The 21,095-nt window shown below is 51.4% G+C and overlaps 3 protein-coding genes across 3 annotated transcripts; 2 read left to right on the top strand and 1 right to left on the bottom strand.

Annotated features, from left to right (window-relative positions):
• The first annotated feature begins 3,592 nt into the window (after positions 1 to 3,592).
• Positions 3,593 to 8,313, top strand: SPACA6 (sperm acrosome associated 6). Its single transcript, XM_041425022.1, has 9 exons — positions 3,593 to 3,761; positions 4,298 to 4,372; positions 4,714 to 4,782; positions 4,932 to 4,955; positions 5,042 to 5,119; positions 5,585 to 5,688; positions 7,052 to 7,205; positions 7,915 to 8,059; positions 8,307 to 8,313. The coding sequence occupies exons 1-9, from the start codon at positions 3,593 to 3,595 to the stop codon at positions 8,311 to 8,313; spliced, it is 825 nt and encodes a 274-aa protein (XP_041280956.1).
• Positions 8,314 to 10,814: 2,501 nt separating this feature from the next.
• On the top strand, positions 10,815 to 13,090 carry LOC121346887 (fibrinogen-like protein 1-like protein). Its single transcript, XM_041425039.1, has 3 exons — positions 10,815 to 10,931; positions 11,409 to 11,537; positions 12,132 to 13,090. Exons 1-3 carry the CDS (start codon positions 10,928 to 10,930, stop codon positions 12,758 to 12,760), a joined length of 762 nt encoding a protein of 253 aa, XP_041280973.1. The 5' UTR covers positions 10,815 to 10,927; the 3' UTR covers positions 12,761 to 13,090.
• Positions 13,091 to 15,125: 2,035 nt separating this feature from the next.
• On the bottom strand, positions 15,126 to 16,973 carry LOC121346878 (fibrinogen-like protein 1-like protein). Its single transcript, XM_041425021.1, has 2 exons — positions 16,829 to 16,973; positions 15,126 to 15,831 (listed from the first exon to the last, which is right to left on the bottom strand). The coding sequence occupies exons 1-2, from the start codon at positions 16,971 to 16,973 to the stop codon at positions 15,191 to 15,193; spliced, it is 786 nt and encodes a 261-aa protein (XP_041280955.1). The 3' UTR covers positions 15,126 to 15,190.
• Positions 16,974 to 21,095: the final 4,122 nt, after the last annotated feature.

The following is a 21,095-nucleotide window of genomic DNA, read 5'->3' as shown; positions in this document are numbered from 1 at the left end:
ACCCTTGCAGGAAGATTTTCTTCCCAAAACCCAGTCTAACCCTGCTGTCTCACAGTGTGAAGCCGTTCCCCCTTGTCCTGTCATTCCAGGCCCCCTTCCGATCTCCCTCTCCAGCCCATTTGGAGCCCTTTAGTGACTGAAAGGTGCTTGAAAGTCTCACAGGACAGGAGAGCCTCACTATTTTTCTTTTAATCAGTTTAAGACTTGAGTTAGAGCTACGCCACTTCTCCATCTGCTCTGGCAGTGTCCTGTTCTCTGGCACCTCATGTTCTCAGTTTCTTCCTGCATTGTGGAGCACTGTATGAGAAAGAAAAGCAGCCTCAAAGGCAGCTGTCTGCAGTAGTGACCAATGAAGTTAATTTCCAGTGACATGACAAGGCTTGTAATAAGCAGCACATCTAGGGAAAAGTATAGCAAAGTAAGTTCTTTTCAATGCTGTGTTGTTTATTGTTCAAATATGTCTTCTAAGAGACATTGGGAGATGAAATAAGAGCAGTGAAGAACAAGAACAATAAGTGAACAATGAATCATGAACATGAAATAAGAACAATGAACAAAGAACAATGAAATAAAACAGGAAGTTAGAACAAGAAAGAACAAATAATTTAGACCATTAATACAGAACATGAATGAAGAATCAAGAACACAAATGAAACTGGCTTCTCTGCCTTCTTCACTTTTTCCATTTGAGTCTCCATTCCAGCTGGAGACCTTGGCTGTGGATGTTGTCTTCTGTATGGGTGAAAGAAGGAGATGATGAAGTTAATTCAGAGAACCCACTCAGCCCGCCCAGCACAGAGGGCACTACAAATCCCTCTGTGTGACCAGCCAGTGCAGAGCTCAGCGCTCCAGAGGGCATTTCCACAGGGGCAATGGGTGAGTACAGGAATGGGAGTGGGCGCTCCTTGCCAGCAACGGGGAGAGCAAAGGTGGGCAGCTCAGCAAGAGGGAGAGGCTCCATGCTCTGGTTCCTGCACGCTGATGGGGAGCAGTGGCACCGGTGCCCTTCAGGGGCACTTGCCACCTCTGAGCACCAGCTGCTCTTGCCCTGTCTTCTGGCTCAGCCCAGCCAGGCCCCTGCCCCAGGGCCAGGAGTGAAACTTGGCGCAGGCAGTCGTTGGCTGCTTTGCCCTGCCCAAAACTACCCCGTGTTTGACTTGTCCACAGCAGATCCAGGGGGAATGGGCAGGTTGTCGACCCCTTTGGCAAGCTTTGCAGCTTGCAGGGAGCAGCCTGATGCTGCCCAGCACGCTCGGTGCCCTCCTGCACCTCACAGGCTCCTGTTAACTGCGGTGCTGGTGCCACGGGAGGGATGGTCACATTTCTTCTTTTCTTCTTGTCCCTTTCTACCAGCTCAGTGTCTTCTGCTCCTTGCTTCCCTGCTCATCTTGGCTTCACCGGGCCATTCTGTGCACACACAAAGCCTACACACCTTCATGAAATCTCCCTCTAGTGCTTCAGAGAGTGTTCTGAAGGAAAATGGTAGGAGGATCCCAGGACACACGTACAGTACCCAGACAGCTCTGGGTAGGGCAGCACCGTGCACTGTCCCTCACCCTGGCTCTGCTCCAGGATGGAGAATGGTGGAGGTGTACCTGTCACCAAAATTCAGGAATAAAACTTAACAAAAACGTAGTGTTCAGAAGTAGGCATTTCTTTATTGTGAAGCCCAACTACAGCTGTGGATGCACGGGGGAGAGCTCCACCAAAGTGCAGGCATGGTTCCAGATGGTATAAGTATTTATTACCTGCGGCATTTATTTCTTTATTACCCATAAGCATTTATTGTATGTTCTACTTTAGGTGTCCACAGAGCCCCTAATTACCTTGGGCCACCTTGATTTGTTACTGCGCTCTCAAGGTACCACTGACTGTTCCATTAACTGCCACTTTTGCAAAATTTGCTATGCTTTCAGCAAGGTTTTATTGCTGCACACCATTGTGAGAAGCATCCCTGCAGTGTCTTTTCTCCCGTCAGAGCACAGACATTCCTCTGTGCTCGGCTCCGTCCCAGCCGCAGCACACGGCACTGCTCTGCGGGAATGGGAACACGGGGAAGCGGTGCCCGCCGTGTGTGGGCCAGCCATGCAGCCAGTTCTGAACCCAGCACAGAGTGCTCCTGTCCCAGCCCTGGGCTGCAGCTTCCCCAGGGAATGCTGTGGGACACAGTGCAGAAGGTCTTGCTGGAGTCCAAACAGACAACATCTACAGCCTTTCCCACATCCACCAGGAGGGTCACCTGGTCATAAAAAGAGATCAGGTTCATCAAACATGACCTTCCCCTCCTAAACCCACGCTGTACAATCAGAAATATCCTCGTGCAGAGGAAACAGGATCTACAACTTGGCTCTCAGCCCAATTATCCCAAGAACAAAACCAAGAGAATCACCTTAAGATTTACCAGTGTTGAAGTTTGAACCCCACATCCCCACAAACCTAACAGTGGGAGTCTGCTTTGAAGCAGATCTACCCCATGAAAAAGGAAATTAACAGCAGCTCTGACCAGATGCAGTCCAAGTGCCTCTGCAAACCCATATCCAGAAAAGAAGTCCACACTCTGACATCCCTCACAGGGAATTCAGAGCTTCATGGATACACACGTAGCTCGAGCTGGGACCCTCTTCACGATCATCTCTGCTAGTGGAGGTGTTGTGGCATCTACACCACTTGGCAAGGTCTCCAACATTTCCTGGGCTCACCTTAGATTCTGCTCTGCAGGAGAGAGTTCTCAAGCATTGGGTTTGAAAGCTAGGCTGTTCATGTTGTTTTTGTCACCATGTGCTTTGTCAGACACCTGCATAGTGTCCATGGCTGCCAGCAATGGGTCGCTGTCTCAGTGCTCACTAACAGGAGAAGGATGAGAGTGAACATTTGCAAGCTGGATGGAAACAGCAACTTGCATTTATTAAATGTTTTGGCACATGCCAGCTCAGGTCTTACAGCATCTTCTGCCTTCCAGAGATACTGGGGTTTTGCACCAATCTTCAGTCTCATGCTTATTTTTCACCTGCAAACACTTGCATGTGTTGCTTCCTTCATCAGGAACTCTTGTCCCTGTAAAACCAACAGCTGCTTTCTGTGTCTTTTGCTTTGTAGTTAATGATAATGTTTTGTAGTATCTTTCTCTCTCTCCCTCTCTGTTTTGGAGAGCTGAACAATCTAATACCTTGCAGTACACCAGCTGTGCATTCCTCTGCTCAAGAGTACAATATAGAAGAGAGGCAGAAGAATCTCCTCAGGACACACATACAAACACCATGTCCCAGACAGTCCCAGCCATGTTTAGGTGCTGTAACCTTGGGCTGGCTCAGTTCTTCCTGCTCAAATGTGAGGCTTGCACATTCCTTGCTGGGTTCTGCCCACACCTTTGGCTGGTGTGAGGTCAGTGTGGCTGGCTAGAGTGCGGCCTTCCACCTTACCTGGTTCCCTGGCGACCCAGGTGCCCAAGTTCCACCTTGGAACCCTGCCCCTGCCCAGGGAACTCAGACACTTGGGTGCTAGGTTTGGGGTCATGGGGTGGTGGCTTTTGGCCCTGATGCTGGTGTTAGTCCCCTGGCATACTAGAAACCCTGGCTTGTGGCTGTGGGTCTTGATGTCCTGCCTCCCTGAGATTAACCCCTGCCTGCTGTGCTTTGGGCCCCCTCTTCAGCGGGCACGGCTTTGCCATTACATGACTGGGGCCTTTGTCGACGAGCCTGGACATAAAAAATGCCTTCAGGCCCTTGTTGAGGCTGCTAAACCACTTGCCTCCGTCACTGTAGGTATGTCATGAGTCCCTAGGGACACCAAATCCAACACGAATCCTGCCCAAGGACCTTTGTCCTGACTGGTCCCTCCTTTCCACCAGGGACATCCATCCCCAAGGGGATCCCCACCCTGAACAGCCCCCCAGAGCCCTCTGGGGTTTCCCATTTCAACCAAGGCCCTCACACTGATATTAAGCAAGATCCCAGGAAGTTGGGGACTCTAGAGACCCATCCCAGACAAGCATCCTTGGGACTCATAATCATGCCAAGGTCTTCTCAGTCCTGATTTGGCCTCCAGGGACTTTTGGGAATCCCAAATCTGTCTGGAACCCTGAGAATCACCCAACCATAACCAAGGACACACTGGGGACCCCTTGGCCCTACCTAAGACCTTAGGAACCCACAGGGACACCTAACCTTTCCCAGTATCCCTTAAATCTTGTTCAGGACTTCAGGAACCCCCAGAAACCCCCAGACCTTACTGGACCTTCCCATCCCTGAAAGTCCAACCCTAGCCCTGTACTGATTCCTGTGTTCCTGAACTGGTACAGGGTCAGGACAGCGTGAGGAACTTCGGGAGATCGTCATGGATGCTATGTATTCTTTAGAGGAGCAAAGGGGCAAGAGTGAGCAGACTGAGGGACATGACACTTGGGACATGACATGAGACATGGGGCAAGGGGGATGGGATGTGGAGGCATTGAAGGGGGATGGGGTGGAGGTGGAGTATAGGATATGTGAAGGTCTGGGAGCTGTAAAGGGGTATTTGTGGAATCTTGAGAGTATATGGGTTTCAAGGTATACAGCTTCTTGGGGAGTTTGAGGGGATATTTGGGAATATATCTGACTTCAGTAGGGATATATAGAGTCGAAGGGAGTTATTTAAGGGATCTATGGGCTCTGGGAAAGGTTTATGGGGACCTGGGGGAGGGCACATTGTCTTACCTGGACATTTGGGACACACCAGAGTCCCTGAACAAGTCTCTGCAGGAAGCTGTCAACACAATCTGGGCGAAGCTGAGCCAGCTGGGGAAAGGTATGGGTCCACCCTGGGAACCCCTGTCCTAGAGAAACTCCCAGGGACCCCATCTGGGCTGGACAAGGGCTGAATCCTGACAGCTCATAACAAGGATGGGTGGTGGGTTCCCAGTGATGCAGAGTCTGACACTGCTTCTTCCCCACCAGTTCCAGCCTGCGTCCCACCCTGTGGTGAGTGTCCATCCTTCTGTCTTGCCCTCCCCTGTCTCCTAGTACATCTCCCACTTCCCTGGGACCACCAAATCTCTCTTTCCCAGGATTCCAGGAAGCTGCCCGTGTCTTCCAGTGTGCTACCTGCCGCCTTGTGGACTGTCAGTTTGCCCTTGACTGCCCAGGTATGATGGGGCCATGAGAGGCTGTTAAGGGTAAGGAAATCTTCCTCAACTTCCTCCCATTCTTAGGTTATTTTTGTGCTATTTTTTATGTTTGGTGGCACTTGAGTGACTTCAGTCACACTTCTTGTACTGATTGAGGTCAAATGGTCTAACTTTGCTTTTAAAGGTCTAAGCTAGAAAAATGCAGAATGTGTGCTCAGCAAAGGTGGTCATACATTGGAGGCAGGTAGTTTTTGGGATGGAGGTGTGTTCAGTATTATAATGAGATTATAGTGAGCAAAGCTGATCCAGAAGACAGGATTTCACCAGAAAAATCTCTGGGGACTCCCTGTGTTTCTCACCCACGGTCCCACACCGAGTGCACCTGCCCAAGTGTACATCTGCCCATCCCTGCAGCCAGCACAGGAGCACCATCATGTCAGTGCATGTGCAGATGGAAGCTCATGAGCCTGTCAATGCTCCCAGTGCAGGACCTGTGGACCTACACAGATGAAACTGTTGTGCTGCGCTGCAACGTGCCTTTTTACGTCCCCCCCGGCGTGCCCATCACCTGGATGTTTGCCCCAAATGTGAGTCACATATGGTCCTGCAAGGGTGTGAGTGGGCATTCTGAGGGCCACTGTTGCAGGTGTAGTGACTGCTGCCACAGCAGCTGTCTGTGCTGGAGGTAGCAGCTGTGTAAGGACACACAGGATGCTTGCTCATGGGAAGGGTGCACACGAGCAGCAGGCAGATGTGTGTTCGCTGATCCAGGTGTGCATGTGTAGCACCATAAAATCACAGGATGGTCTGGGTTGAAAAAGACCTTAAATCTCATGTCATTCCAATCCCCTGGAAGGTGTGGACACCTTCCACCAGACCAGGCTGCTTCAAGGCCCAAGCAACCTGGCCTTGGATGCTTCCAGGGACGGGGCAGCCACCTCTTACCTGTGCAACCTGTGCCAGGGTGTCGCGGGCAGAGTGGAAGCTTCAGACAAAGTTTATTAAAGAAGCCCTGCTGCTGAGTCTGAGGGTCAGAAAAGATTTGTTTGTGTATTTAAACTCTTTCAGAGAGATGGGTTCAGATGAAGGTAAATCCTTCCTTAGCCTCAGAATTTGGCAACAGTTTAAATCTTAGGAATTATTTTGGCCCACAAATCCTAATGATGGCAAATCAGATATATTTATAAAAAGGAATTATTTACTAAACAAATGAACAGGCAAAATAGATTAAATATCTTAACCAGAATTACTTATTACACAGTATAAAACTAAAAGAACTACTAGTAGATGACAGCATAACATAGAATAGTGCACTAAATCAAGATATCTATATTAAAGCTAGCAAAAGAAATAGTATTGAATAGGAGCCAAATGCAACTTACTACCAAAATGACAATAATGTACACAGATTCCTTCACTCAACCCCTGGGAGATTAACTGGGAAATAGGTGTCCCTGTTCATGGGAGAAACTCCACACATTTCCAGGAAAATCTTTCTACTTTGCAGAAGTTTGCTGTGGCTTTTATAGTTGTAAAGTGACTTGCTGTCAGTCAGAATTCCAGCTTATCTTCCACGTCTCACTTTGACAGTAAGGTGTTTATTGGCAGTTGGGAGATGCTAACCCAGTGGTGCAAAAACAACTCATTACAAGACAGTAAGACAGAGTTATCTGACTGGCTAACAAACAACAGATAAGCTCTTGAGGGGATGAGATGCTCTCCTACACAGATGCTCACCACACTCACAGGGAAGAAGTGACTTGTGTACACCCTGGTTGTGCATCCCTGGGTGTTCATGTGGGATGGGAGGTGTGTGCACGTGCACCAGCCAGGAGCACAAGAAGCATGAAGGGGATGTGTCAAGCACGTGCAGGACACAGGTGCCTTTGTGTGTGCAGTTCTGTGTGCCCGGTGGTCTGGGCAGTGCTGATGTGTCCCCCCATGCCCCAGCTGCGCACACAGGACATGACACTGTTCAAGGAGCTGAAGGGGAATCCAGAGAAGCCCTTCAGTCTGACCATTGAGGAACCCGCTCCAGGAACCATTGCCTGTTGCCTGGGGGAACGTTCCAGGCCCATTATCCGCAAGTTCTTCTACCTCAATGGTGAGCCCAGACACCTGAATACCCCGGGGGCAGGGAGCAGTGTGGAGCAGGGTGGGACCTGGGACACCTGGCTCCATGGGAAGGGGGTGAGCAGGGTGCCAGGACGCCTGGTTCATGGGGGACAGGTGGATTGGAGCATGTGTTTATCGATTCTGGGATCTCCCAGCATGGGAATAATGTGCTCTGACTCCATGATTTCAGAAGGCTGAAGAAATGCTTTATTAAGCTATAGTATATTACACTAATACTACATAAAACTATACTAAAAGATAATAAAGAAAAACCCATGACTGTCTGGAGACAGTCACAACACAGGTTTAACTTAATTAGCTAATCTATCTAAACAACTCTCACAAATGTCTAATTAACAAATCACTCTTAGTAAACAATCCCCATAACATATTCCACATGTGCTAAACAACAAGAACAACAGAGATAAAAATTGTTTTTGCTTCTTCTCTGAACTTCTCACTATCTTCTCTAAGAAAAATCCTAGGAGAGAGAATTACTTCTCTTTCTGTTCAGAGAATGTGAACACCACGTGTGTTCCCTGATGCCTGACTCCTCTGGGAGCATGTGGGGTGGAGCAGGGACCCCCAGATGCCTGAGTCACTGGGGACAGCGAGGTCTGTGGCTGGAGCAAGAGCTGCAGGGATAGCTGGTCCCTGGGTGCAGGGCCCCATGACCTGAGGGGCCTGGGTCCCCACAGTATCAGAGGGAAGTGTGGAGGAAGAGAAAGGACTCCAGGCTGTGTTCACCAATGTGCTGCACTGGGATGATGAGACACCTACCCACATACCAACCATGGGGCTGGCTCTGGGTTTTGGCTCCATGGTATTCGTTCTGCTGCTGATGTGAGTACTCCTACCCTGGTGAACTGTACTCTAAAAATCCCAATGCTTCTGGAGCTCTTCTTAGACCAGCTTGGGACTCCCTATCCCCTCTGGATTCTCAGTCCCTTGGGATTCTCTACAAGTACAAGGGGACCCAGGTGTCCAAGGGTGGGCCAAAGACTGCCAGGACTCCTAAATTCACAGGACCCTCCATGTCTCCTGGGACTCCCTTTGCCCTCTGGCCCATTCCAGGATCTCCCCCTTGCAGCCAGTAGCACTCCAGGCTGCCTTTACTTCCCCCAGATTCCAGAATTGCCCCTGAAACCCTACAATTTTCCCCTGTTTTCCCTAGAACCCTTGCTGTCCCTTTGGAGGTACCAGTTACAGTCAGTTACCCCAGTTGCCCCCACAACACCATAACTTCACCCTTAGGCCCATCAGTTGCTCTGAGAACCCCCCAGTTGCCCCTTGAGCCTTCCAAATGCCCCATGTGTCCCTGTCCTCCCCGCATACACCCTAATGGGAATAGGGTGTCCTCTCTGCTCCCCCTTTCTCCATTCCTCCTTCTGTCTCCCAGAGCCAGCTGGCAATGCCTCTGTGTCCGTCAGAAATGCCGCAGACGTGGACATCAGGGTACCCAAGAGGATTCCAGATCCCTGGATTCACTCTAGCGGACTGTAGCACATGGATCCACCCCAGAGGACCAACGTTTCTGCAGTTGCTTTTCTTGTGCTAGTCTTAAAACAGAAATACAAAGTTCTGAAAACCTGGATTATGCTTGTGATAGAAATATTGGGGTCTTGGGCTTGCAGACATTAAAACCGAGTACTGGGCATCATTTCCTTTCCCTGGGTGGGCATTCCAGCTGCAGCTGGAGCTGCAGAGCTCCCAGTGGTGGTGATGGTGCAGGGTGGGTCAGAAGGGTAGTAACTTGACAGACTTGCTTTAGAGCTGCTTTAAATTGGTCAAGAATCAATGGGAGTTGTTGAGAAACACAAGGGATGTGTTTGGCTTCCCCTGACTCCAGCAAGGGCCAACACTAGAACAATGTCTAGAGCAAAGCTGGCCAAAAATTATGGTATCAAAGTCGGTCTCAGGGCAAAAAGAGGAGGGGAAAGCATCTCTGCTTGCTTGAGATCAGCAGATGGAGTGTCAGCAGTGTCTGTCTTTCTCCCCTGAAGGGATGCCTCTGGTTGAGCTTCACACCTCCAACTGCATTGGAGCAGACCTGGGAGTACTTATGTGTATATAACTGGGTCAATATATATTTATAGCTAATAGATCCCTGTTATTACCCCTTCTGTCATAATACATATTAGCACTCCATAGTGCATTTATCACCAACAGTCCTGAATCTGCTTTCCTGTTCCTTCCCTAAACCACACTATTTGTGAACCTGGATTGTGTAAATTCTTATTTGACTGGGCCAGACCATACTGGTAAATTGCACTATGGGAAATCTGTGGTTTCATAAGTTCCCATTGAACACAGCCAGATTTATCGTGCCAGATATTGTATCAGATTTATGCTTTTATGCACTGCCTGTCCCTGCCATTCTTTCTGAGTGCCTTAAAACCAAACTATACCTTTACATGTTTCCAAATTCCCTTTGTTCCCTCTGAGTGCTCCTCTGGATCCCCTCTTACTCATTCACTTCACTTCCAATCACTCTCAGATGCACTCCATTCCTATCCAGCTGCTTTCATATCCACTTAATGCCCCTTGTTGTGCTCTCTTAGAACCCCTCTGTTGTTCTCCTTGCACTAACAGATCCTCACCATTTTTCCCCTTGTCCGCCCTTGTTCCCTCCATTTCCCTCTGTGTGCACCCAGATCTCATCTGTTCCCCTCCTCGAGTACTCACATCTCCTTTGGTCCTTTCAGCATCTCTTTAGTGCTGACTTTTCTGCCCTAGGCAAGCTCACATCCCTCTTTTTCACACCTCTGATTCCCTCTGCTGACCTCCATTGATGCTCAGATCCCACTGTCCCTTCTGTGAAGCTCAGTTCCTGTGGGTTCCACCATGATATCCCTCACCACTACACATGCTCAATCCCCTGTTTTTCCTCCAAGCATGCTCCCCTCTGTACATGATCAGATCCCCAGTACTACCCTCCATCTATCTGTTTTCCCTCCATTCTTGGGCAAACACTTGCTTTCCTCTCATCCTGCATGGCCACTCCCGCACATCCAGTACCCACAACTGTCTCACCTGCTTTAGAGAAACCTTTCATCAGGCCCTTCAGCTGCTTCCTTGCAGGTCAGGACTGTGTCCCACTGGGGAGTTAACACTTCTCCTGCTTCCCCCAGATACAGACCCCTCCACTACAACCCTCTGCCTGTGTCATGTGCCCCAGAACACACCAGCTGCTTCAAACACTGCCCCACAGCAGTTCCACTCCCTGAGGATCTTGGGGCTGCTCTGCTGCCCCACCCAAAGCCAGGCTGGGCTGGACTGGAGAAGATTAAACAAGAGCCCCTTGACCTGGCAGCACCAGCTGCACTGGCGGGAGGCAGGGACAGACCTGTGTTTGCTCTCCACCTGGCTGGTGGCTGTGGCATTCAAGTGTGTACTGAGCAATACTCTTCAAAGTTTGCAAATATGCTGTTCCCCGGGAAAATTCCATCCAAGTCACTCAGCACTCACAGAAGAGACCATTCCAAGGATTCTTGCTGGCACGGGAATTCTTTTCTTTGCAATCCAGAACCACAGGCACCTCCACCTCAGCTGGTGTTTTCTGCAAGCACAAAGGAAACCAACCTGATCTCTTCCAGCAGAAAAGGGAGGTAGCACCCACTCAGCCCGCCCAGCACAGAGGGCACTACAAATCCCTCTGTGTGACCAGCCAGTGCAGAGCTCAGCGCTCCAGAGGGCATTTCCACAGGGGCAATGGGTGAGTACAGGAATGGGAGTGGGCGCTCCTTGCCAGCAACGGGGAGAGCAAAGGTGGGCAGCTCAGCAAGAGGGAGAGGCTCCATGCTCTGGTTCCTGCACGCTGATGGGGAGCAGTGGCACCGGTGCCCTTCAGGGGCACTTGCCACCTCTGAGCACCAGCTGCTCTTGCCCTGTCTTCTGGCTCAGCCCAGCCAGGCCCCTGCCCCAGGGCCAGGAGTGAAACTTGGCGCAGGCAGTCGTTGGCTGCTTTGCCCTGCCCAAAACTACCCCGTGTTTGACTTGTCCACAGCAGATCCAGGGGGAATGGGCAGGTTGTCGACCCCTTTGGCAAGCTTTGCAGCTTGCAGGGAGCAGCCTGATGCTGCCCAGCACGCTCGGTGCCCTCCTGCACCTCACAGGCTCCTGTTAACTGCGGTGCTGGTGCCACGGGAGGGATGGTCACATTTCTTCTTTTCTTCTTGTCCCTTTCTACCAGCTCAGTGTCTTCTGCTCCTTGCTTCCCTGCTCATCTTGGCTTCACCGGGCCATTCTGTGCACACACAAAGCCTAAACATCTTTAAGAAATCTCCCTCCAACACTTCATCGAGTGCTCTGAAGAGAACCAGTAGGTAACATCTTGTGGGCATCTGGTATTGTGTGCACGTGTTCAGCCAGCTCTGGGTGGGGCAGGACTGTGCACTGTCCCTCACCCTGGCCCTGCTCCAGGATGGAGAATGGTGAAGGTGTGCCCAGCACAGGCTGCAGGGCTCTCTGTGTGTGTGTGTGCGTGTGTGTGCACTGTGCAGGTTGGGAAGCGTGGCTTTGTGCCTGAAGGGATAATTTTTCCCCATTCCCTGAGTCACAGCCAGAGGCTAGGTCCTCTTCACCTTCCTCCCAACATGACCCTGCTGTAGTGGCACAGCCCCTTTTTCAGGAGACCTAAGGGAGCCCACTGGTGCTTCCCACTGGTGAATGGGAGCCCATTCAGTCTCTTAGACTGATATCAGCATAGCTCAGTCAGTCTAGGGCCTTTCAATGGGGCTGACTCCTGTTGGTCTTCCCTATGGAAAAAGAACAGAGGGTTGAGGTCAATCCACTCTCACCTCCAGACCTCTCTGGGCTGGGAGAGCTGGTTATCCCCCATGTGCCCTGGCCAGATGAATCTCCCTCCTGCCCTGATGCCCAGGCTTTTGTTCTCTCCCCCTCTGTCCTGCCCCAGCTTGGCCCAGGGACTGCAGTGAGGCTCCAGCTGGCAGCCCTAGTGGTGTCTACATCATCCAGCCCACGGGACTGCACCCCATCATGGTGTACTGCGAGATGAGCGGGGCAGACGGGGGCTGGACCGTCATCCAGAGGAACCGGCAGGACACGGATATCACCTGGGCTGAGTCCTGGAGTACCTACAAGCACGGCTTTGGGAACGTGCACACCGAGTTCTGGCTGGGCACCGAGTACATCCACCAGATCACCAGGCAGAAGCTCTGCCAGGTCAGGTTTGTCATCTGGGATGCTGCAAACAACATGAGGTTCGCAGACTACAACCTGTTCAGCCTGGATGATGAGGCCCAGGGCTACCGGCTCAGGCTGGGAGCGCACTCGGGGACAGCAGAGGATGCCATGGATTCAGACAATCCCAGGAAAGTGCACAACAACATGAAGTTCTCCACAAAGGATCGGGATCAGGATACTTACAGAGGGAACTGTGCCTCACGCTATGGGGGTGGGTGGTGGTACTCAGCATGTTACTCTGTGCAGCTGAACGTCAAGGGGGGCCTGACGTGGGGCGGCCTGTGCAAGGGGAACTGCAGAGCCTCGGCCATCCTCATCAAACCAACTCCATACCCCTAGAACTCCTTCCCCCTTCTGTCCACATGCAGCACAAGGCCAGGCCAGTGCCCTGCTGGGGCCTGTTTGATGATGAGGCCTTGGGGGTGAATAGAGCTGTTCCTCTATATCAAGAACCTCTTTTTTTTTCCTCCTGTCCTGAAAAGTAGCAAAGCTCCTGGCTCTATCTCTGGCCATTCACCTGTGGTGGGTTTTGGGGAGATATTGTTAGAGCTCATCTTTATAAATACTGCAGTATCCAAGCATGTTCCTTCTGGAGAGAACTCTCTGCTCAGAAACCTAATACCCTCCTGATTAGCATGGTCTTATGCTCTTTTTGCTTTGTGGGTACAGATGTTTTCAGCAGAAAAGTATCCACCATCACCAGCTAACCTGACCTAAGCTATACTGAGCCCAGGGCAGGCCATGTCCATAACACATGCCTGCTGCAGTCTGTGTTCATCCTGCAGAATAAAATCACTTTCAGACCTGCACAGTGTCCTTCATTTATTTGGGAACTCCTTGCAACTGCTGCCTGTTTCCTGCCTAAAACACACCTGAGGCTTCTGGTGCAGTAAGAAAAAAAATTCAAAGGAAAATTTTTTCATACAACTCAAGTGAGGAATCGGAGACAAAACTTTCACTTAAAGAAGAGGGTTGCATTCCAAGGGGGATCTTCCAAAAAGGGAATGTAGCATCACACAGCCAAGAGCAAGCAGAGGGTGTGAGGGAAGCATCAGGTCAGTTGCACCTGGAAAACCAGGCCAATGTCATCCTGCCTCATTAACCCTGTGAACGCTGGGAGGGAACTGGGAGAGTGGAAAGGAGCAACAGTACTGCAAGGCCACACAGCACCATGTGGCTGGTCTGTCTGGGCCAGTGTGAGAGCTGAGACAGCCTGTCAGGGCAGGGATCCCAGAATTTCAAGATTCTGGATCAGCTTGGGTCTGTGTGAAAGTGCTCTGGTGTGGTGATAACCTTGTGCACTGGACAGCTGAGCAGTGGACACAGTACCTGTGGTGTGGTCAGAGGGAGGATGTTTGACTGTTGCACTGTTGCCTAGCAGTGCTGAACACAGCAGATGTCTCACTGGCTGCATTCACAGATTCACAGAATATTCTGAGTTGGAAGGGACCCACAAGGATCATCGAGTGCAACTATTCTCTTTCCAACAGAGACCCAGGAATGCAGCTCGGCATCACTCAGCGCGGCCTGCTGGGTGGAATGCTGTTTACCAGGAGCCCCAAGCCTTTGTCCAGCTGTTTCCTCCCCTGCTGTTAGGTTGTGCATCCAGGCTGGAGCACCAATGTCTTTTTAAGCCAGCAGACATATCTCTCACTCCAGAAGTGCTACTCTCAGGTGAGCTCCAGCTGGGAGCCTTCCTCAGCCAGCAGCACCCTCGAATCTCCATCTTCCCATGAAGCAGGGCTGCCCACCTGCAGGTGCCTCCGAGGCTGCTAAAGAATGCTCCTTGGGAACTCGACAGCTCCTCAGGAGCAATGCACTGCCATAGCTCTGCAGGGTGCCCTGGGACCTTGGTCACAGACTTTGGCTCCAGAGTCCCATGTTGTCCAGCATTCCCAGCCACAAACATTCCTTGAGCTCAGCTTTCCTTCCACTGAGGGAGGAGAGGAGCTGTGGGTTCTTTCAGCCCCAAGTTCAAACTTCCCTGCATCACAAGGAACTTCATAGACACATTCCCTGTCTGCTGCAGGGAGTGATGGGACTGACTGACCCACATCACTCACACCCTCAGGGAGTCCACTGCCCTCTCCACACTCCAGTGGAGTGTGGTGGTTTCTTCTCTTTCCCAGCAGAGCAACCACCCACCCATGAACAGGGGCAAACTGTGAGCAAGGGTTGAGCATGATCAGGGCTTTGCTGGCCCTGTTGGCTAATTGTAGCCTTACAGCCACATTCCAGTGTGCAGTGGCTGGAACAAGCCATTGAAAGGAATATTGCCTAAGACACTTACTTTCCCCAAGTCTGCCACCCTGCAGAGTGGACAGAGCAATCCCCCCACACCTGTGTGCAGGTAGACATGAGGCAGCACAGTCTGGCTCCAGGGTTTATTGCAGCTGATTCCTCCCACCATGGATAGCAGAGCTGTGGGGTGTGCGGGGCTCAGGGAGGGAGCAGGGCCTGGGCAAAGCAGGGTTCACCGACTGCAGGGGAAGGGAGCTGGCACCATGTCCCCTCCCAGGATGGGAGCAGGTGCACCCACCCCAAACCAGTGCCTGTGTCCCAGTGCCAGCCAGCATCATGGCACTGGACAAAGCTGCCTGTGTGCCCAGCACTCCGGGCGATGGCTCCTGAGCCCCAGAGCTGCTGTGTTTTGGCTGGTGAGGGAACAGGAACTGTGGGCAGAGCAGGATGTGCACTGGGACTGGCATGGGAATGGGGCACTGAGCTGGGGATGGTGGCACCCCCACACTCCCGGGGGGCTGGGCGTGGTCAACACACATCTGTGGGTTTGACCAGGATGAGGGAAGATGCACAGTCACCTTTATCACAGAATCCCGGCCAAACAATGTAGTTTTTGGCATTGAGCAGGACGTTCTGGCACCTGTTGTACCACCACCCCCCGTAGCTCTTGGCGCAGTTCCCGCTGTACTGATCCTGGTCCTTGTCGACTGTGCTGAACTTCATGTTGTCATGAATGCCCCCCTTCTTGGGGTGGTAGAGGGTCAGGTAGTCATCCCCATCTCCAGAATGCCGGCCCAGCCTCAGCGGGTAGCCGCTGGCCTCGCTCTCCACTCTGAAGATGTCGTACTCGGCGTAGTGGGTGACGTTGGCTTTGTCCCGCACCACGAAGCGCACCTTGTAGGTGCCCTGCTGCGTCAGCAGGTGCAGGTACTCGGTGCCCAGCCAGTAATCGCTGTGCACGTTCCCAAAGCCGTACTTGTAGGTGGTCCAGGATTGCTTCCATGTGAGCTCGGTGTCGTGCGAGTTCCTCTGGACCACGGTCCAGCCCTTGCCCTCGGTGTCCATGTCGCACCAGACCACGCGCGGCGGGGAGCGGGCCGGCTGGATCACGTACACGCCGCTGGCGCTGCCCTTGCGCAGGTGGCTGCAGTCCGGGGGGAAGCCTGAGGCTGAGCAGCAAACATGGGGTGGGGGAGAGAGAAGGTCCGTTATCAGGACAACAAGGAGCTTCTGAAGATCAGCGAGGACACAAGATAAAAAGGAGTGGTTCTGTCTGCGGCTTTTCCACTGGCTCATCCTCAGGGAATCTGAAGGTGTCTGGGCCAGTGGCCTCTGTAAGAGCTCTGGAACCTATTTATTATGATTTGCTGTTTCATTTGGAGTCTCTTGCCAAGGAAAGAAGGGAGAAAAAATCTCCAGGATTGCCAATTATGTCCTCAAAGTATGTCTGGCCCATATACCCTTGATATACTGAGCTGTAGCTCTTGCAGGGACCAGAAGTATCCAAAATGCTCCACTGGATGAGGATATGTAATAAAATTTGTTTTCCCTGGGACTTGTTGCATTGGATAAGAAGGTTTAGTTCTGCCTTGGTCTTATAGGGGTCTCTTCCCTCATCTTGTTATCTTGTTATGTCTAGCCAAACTTATTTAGCCAATTGCTAGCCAAACTAATTTGACATCTAATTTGTTTTTCTTGGTTTGTGTCTGGTGGGAGACAATTTGCTGTGGGTAATTCCAATTCAACCCATGAAACTCTGTGGTCTTTCAGGTACTGTAATCCTCCCTTTAAAGGGAGGAAGGGGATGTTTCTAATCCAACAAGAGCTAAACAAAAAGTCACATAGCTAGGATGGTCTCTCCTGGAACTGAGCCTCACAAATATGGCACAGCAATCCTTCCAGGCTGTGGTGTTTTGGCACAGCAATCCTTCCAGGCTGTGGTGTTTTGGCAAAAACCTGTTGGTTTCAGCATGGACCCACCAAGGGGGTGAAGGTGACGTGGCAGGAGCCAGGCTGTGAAAGCCGTGGCCCAGGGGTTGTGCGTGTGAGGAATTCCTGTGCTGTGCATCCCTTGGGTGTTTGCTCACCTTCCCTGGCACAGAGCAGCCCTGAGTGTCCTGCTGTGCCCTCGGTGCCCCTCGGTGTCCCCCCGTACCCGGTACTCACCGCTCCGGGGGCTGGCAGTGGGCCTGGCTGGGCCGGCGCTGGCGCAGAGGAGAAGCATTGCCACCACGGTGGGCAGGAGGACAAGGTCCCGGTGGAGCCAGGGTGTCCCAGCCTGGAGCCCTGGGAGGAAGGTGCCCATCACCATGGCTCCTGCTGCTCTGCTCCCGAGCAGACAGGAGGAAATTTTCTGGCCCACACTGGGATAGAAACCCAAAGCCTGAGTGCTGACCAACAGCACCCCCTGCACCCTGCACTCACTCAGCTCCTGGGGAGATGCCACCGTGCCTGGGGCAGGATCCCTGAGCAGCCACACATGCCACATGCATTGGTCAAGCAGGGGAAGGACCAAGGTGAAGCTCAGATCTCCAGATTAACCTCCCTCGACAGGATGTTGGAACACATGGCACAGGTAGCCTGGGGCAGGCACAGGCTGGCACCAAGAGTGTGTTGTTTGGTGCTTTGCTCTGGCAGCCCTCCTGCTCCCAGGGAAACTCACAGCTGCTGTCCTGCTCATCATTCTCTGTGCCTGTGCATACTCACCCCGTGAGGTCTCATTTGAGCCCAGCACCACACTGCAGTGAGGTGTACCTGAGCAGGAAACTCACCCATCACGACACACCCAGCACAGCCGCCCAGAGCAGGAACCCAGTGGAGCACCCTCCCATGCAGAGCTGCCCACGCTGGCTTTATAGGCACTGCACACACCCATGTGTGTTCACACTCATCATTTCTAGAGGCACAAGGAGGCACTTGCAGATTGCAGCTCGAGCAGTTTCCAGATCCCATGACGGCACAGCTGAGGGGAGGGACACATGTGCTTCCAGCCAGAGAGTACAGAAAAACCCCCTCCATGCTGAGGAGTTTCAGTTATTGACTGTCCCTACATAAACACTACATGTGAATTGCACAATTGGAGCAAATCCAGAGAACTGTGATCAAAGTGAAGTGGAGAGACCCCGCTTTTTAAGGATATAGGGAAACTATCAAAGGAGGAGAGGTCTGTGTGACCAGTCCCAAGCACAACCTTGGAAAGTTGAGGACAGGTCCTCAAGAGAGGTGCCCCCTCACTAACTCTCGGCAAGTTTTAGGATCAGTCATGGGGCTGGAGCCAGTCCTGCAGCCAGAGCTGCAGTGTCCTCTGGCACCCCAGTCTGCACACTTTGAGCCAGGGCTCCAGTTAGCAAACAGGGCTCTGTGGGTCCCTGTGCCACTCTCCTTCCCAATCCCTGTCTTTGGCCTGGTGAGTCCCTACAGATCCACTTTCAGTCCCAGAAATGTTGACCAGGACTTTCTCTGTCTTCTGGATCAAAATGCTGTCTGGACAAATGCTTTGGGAGGGCTGTTCTTCCTGCCAGAGAGTCCAGGAAGCTCCATAACCTTTTCAAGTCAAATTTAAGAAGATAAAGATGTGGCCTCTATCTTCTTCTTCTGATCAGATTTTTTTTTTTTTTTCATGGCACAGCTTCACACCTGCTCTTCACAGCAATCCAGGGTCAAGCTGAGGTTCCCACCAAACTTTCCACGCTATGGGAATCAAGCAGTGCCACTAGCAGGCCTTGATGGACTGTGGCATCCAACCTCTCCAAGATAATGGATCCCTGGTAAGGGATTCCTGGATTGACAGAACAAGAGAAAATAGCCTCAAGTTGCACCAGGCGAGTTTTAGATTAGATATTAGGAAAAGGTTGTCAATCACTGGAACAGGCTGCCCAGGCCAGTGGTAGAGTCACCATCCATAGAAACATTCAAAAAACATGTGGATGTGACACTTGAGGACGTGGTTGTTGGTGAACACAGTGATGCTGGGCTGACAACTGGACTAACTGATCATAGAGGTCTTTTCCAACCAACTCAATGAATCCATGATTCTATGGTCAGGTTCCATCTGAGCCCTTCAATGTCACCTCTGCTAGCTTGGTTGGGAGCCAAGGGTGAGCTGAGGAGGAGTTGAGCTGAGCTGAGCTGAGCTGAGCTGAGCTGAGCTGAGCAGGAGATGTCTGTCCTGCCAGGTCCAAGCACAGTGGAAAGGGCTGAGTGTGGGCTCCATGTGAGGCAAACAGCTGGATCCAGGATCCTTGATGAAAGGACACAGGGCAGAGGGCAGGGCTGGAAATATGCTACAGCAGAGATATGAGCAATCCATCCAGAAAATAAACCATCCACAGAGCAAGTCTGAGATCCATCCAGAAGAAGTGGACAGAGAGAGGACTGGAGTCCCCCTTTGTGCTTCCAGTGTGGCTCAGATGAGGACTGGAGCTCTAGGGCTGAGTTTAAACTGACCCCAGGGGCCCAGGGGAAGGTCCTGGCTGGGACAGGCCACCAGCCTCAAAGGCCACAACAGCTGTTAACCCTGAAAGGGCAGATCCCCCCAGCTGGGCTGGCTGTGTGAGGCTCAGTGCCAAGATGTGAGGGCTGGGGACGGGGTCTGCAGAGAGCTGGAGACACAGGGTATCCAAGATCAGGAGGATCTCTGGGTGCCTCTGGTTTGGGCTCAGTGCCAAAACAGTGAAACTTGAATGGGTGTTTAGGGTCACATCTGGGGCAGGTGTGAATGTCAGGGAATAGGGGTCCCATAACTTCTCTTACCTTTTTGTTTGGTTTTTTTACTTCTTTTTTTTTTTTTTTTTTTAACCCCTCCTTCCCCCTTTTGTTTTTTTTTTTTTTCTTTGAACGCACTCCTTCCATCTGTGACTGTTGCATTTGACTTTTGCTTTTCAATGCTGCTCTTAAGAGGGAAGGATTCTTCATATTCATATACTTCTGCCTCTATATTCTGCCTCAAATGGTACTTTGACACATGTAACTCTTAATTTAAGTTTATTTGGTTTTGGTTTTTTTGTTTCTGTTTTTTTTTTTTTTTTCTCTTACCTTTTTGTTTGGTTTTTTTATTTTTTTTTTTTTTTTTTTTTTTTTTTTTTTTTTTTTTTTTTTTTTTTTTTTTTTTTTTTTTGTCTTTGAACGCACTCAGGCTAATTTTTTTTTAATCTAATTTCCCTTCCTTCTCCTTGTGTCTGTTTGTTCTCATGATTCCCTGTGCACTTCTAAGGAGGGCCATAGAATCACAAGGTGGTGGAACAATTTAGGTTGGGAGGCACTTCTGGAAGCCATGTGGTCCAAATCATGCTGAAGCAAGTCCTTGTCCAACCAAGTCTTGAACACCTCTAAGAAGAGAAATCCCACAGCCTCTCTCTGGGCACCTGTCCCAGTATTTGATCAAGCTCATGTTGAAGCAAAGATCTGCTTCTAACTTGAATTTCCATGTTCCAACTCAGATCCATTGCTTCTCATCCCACCATCATGGACCTTCAAAAATGTGGCTCCATGTTCTTTGTGTGCTCCCATAAGATGGTTGCTGTCAGCAATGGGACCCCTTCTGTGCCTGCTCTTCTCCAGGAGGAGCAAGCCCAGTCGTCTCCAATTCTCCTGAGCTCCAGGGCTCCAACCAGCCTGGTGGCCTCCAGTGGCCTCCAGACCTGCTCCAGTCTGTTTCTTGCAGGACACAGTGCTCTGAGGAGCCTGACTGCCCCTGCTCCCCACCCTTCCACGAGGTAGCACAAGATCCCATCTCAGCCCTCTCTTCTGCAGGCTGGACAAGCCCAGCAGATCTTTCTCAGCACCTCCACATGTGCTGTGCACTCCTGCCCCCACTGTCCTGGTGCTCTTGGCTGGATCCTTCTGGAGCTGAAGCTGCTGCTCTGCACAGGGACCCCCACACAGCCCTGCAGCTGCTGTCTCACCTGTGGAGGTGAATCATTCCTTCCCTCACCCTCCTGGCTGCATTTTTCCAGATGCAGCCTGGAATGCAGCAACAAACAGAACTGTGGCTGTTCCAGAACCAAACATTGATCAAGGCCAGGTTGGACAGGGCTTGGCATGGTCTAGTGGGAGGTGTCCCTGCCCATGGCAGGGGGATGGAATGAGATGGTCTTTGAAGAAAGATCCAACACAAACCTTTCCAGGATTCTGTGTTTCTAAAAATACACCGAACAGGAGCTGAGGCCCAGGATAGAGCTGGATGTTTGGAGAAATCCTCTCTGTGACCTTTCCCCTGCCTGATTTGCTCATCCTCATCTTCACATGGGCCACAGCCTCCTGTAAACGCTGTCTGGGAGCTGCTGGAGAAGCCCTGCTGAGGATTCATTGTCTGAGGTGTGATCACTGCCTGTCCTTGCACAGGCACAGGAGTGCCCATGACCAGGTGACCACACTGCAAGGACACAGCCTGTGACAGAAATCCCTGCCTGTCCAGCCCAGGGTGGCTGCGGGG

This window comes from Onychostruthus taczanowskii, unplaced genomic scaffold (assembly GCF_017590055.1).
Source record: "Onychostruthus taczanowskii isolate IOZ18803 unplaced genomic scaffold, ASM1759005v1 scaffold86, whole genome shotgun sequence".
Lineage (NCBI taxonomy): Eukaryota > Metazoa > Chordata > Aves > Passeriformes > Passeridae > Onychostruthus > Onychostruthus taczanowskii.
The sequence above is the reverse complement of the archived record's forward strand: the minus strand, read 5'-3'. Positions and strand labels throughout refer to the sequence as shown.

What these genes read in the sequence shown, in the direction of transcription:
- SPACA6 (XM_041425022.1), top strand. Translation starts at nt 3,593, where the DNA reads ATGTCCTGCCTCCCTGAGATTAACCCCTGCCTGCTGTGCTTTGGGCCC. An exon ending in AGAGGAGCAAAGGGGCAAGA is followed by an intron (nt 4,373 to 4,713) that starts GTGAGCAGACTG and finishes GGGACACACCAG; the next exon opens with AGTCCCTGAACAAGTCTCTG. An exon ending in CCTGGATGTTTGCCCCAAAT is followed by an intron (nt 5,689 to 7,051) that starts GTGAGTCACATA and finishes CCCATGCCCCAG; the next exon opens with CTGCGCACACAGGACATGAC.
- LOC121346887 (XM_041425039.1), top strand. An exon ending in GAGTGCTCTGAAGAGAACCA is followed by an intron (nt 11,538 to 12,131) that starts GTAGGTAACATC and finishes GTCCTGCCCCAG; the next exon opens with CTTGGCCCAGGGACTGCAGT.
- LOC121346878 (XM_041425021.1), bottom strand. Translation starts at nt 16,973, where the DNA reads ATGGTGATGGGCACCTTCCTCCCAGGGCTCCAGGCTGGGACACCCTGG. An exon ending in CACTGCCAGCCCCCGGAGCG is followed by an intron (nt 15,832 to 16,828) that starts GTGAGTACCGGG and finishes TTTGCTGCTCAG; the next exon opens with CCTCAGGCTTCCCCCCGGAC.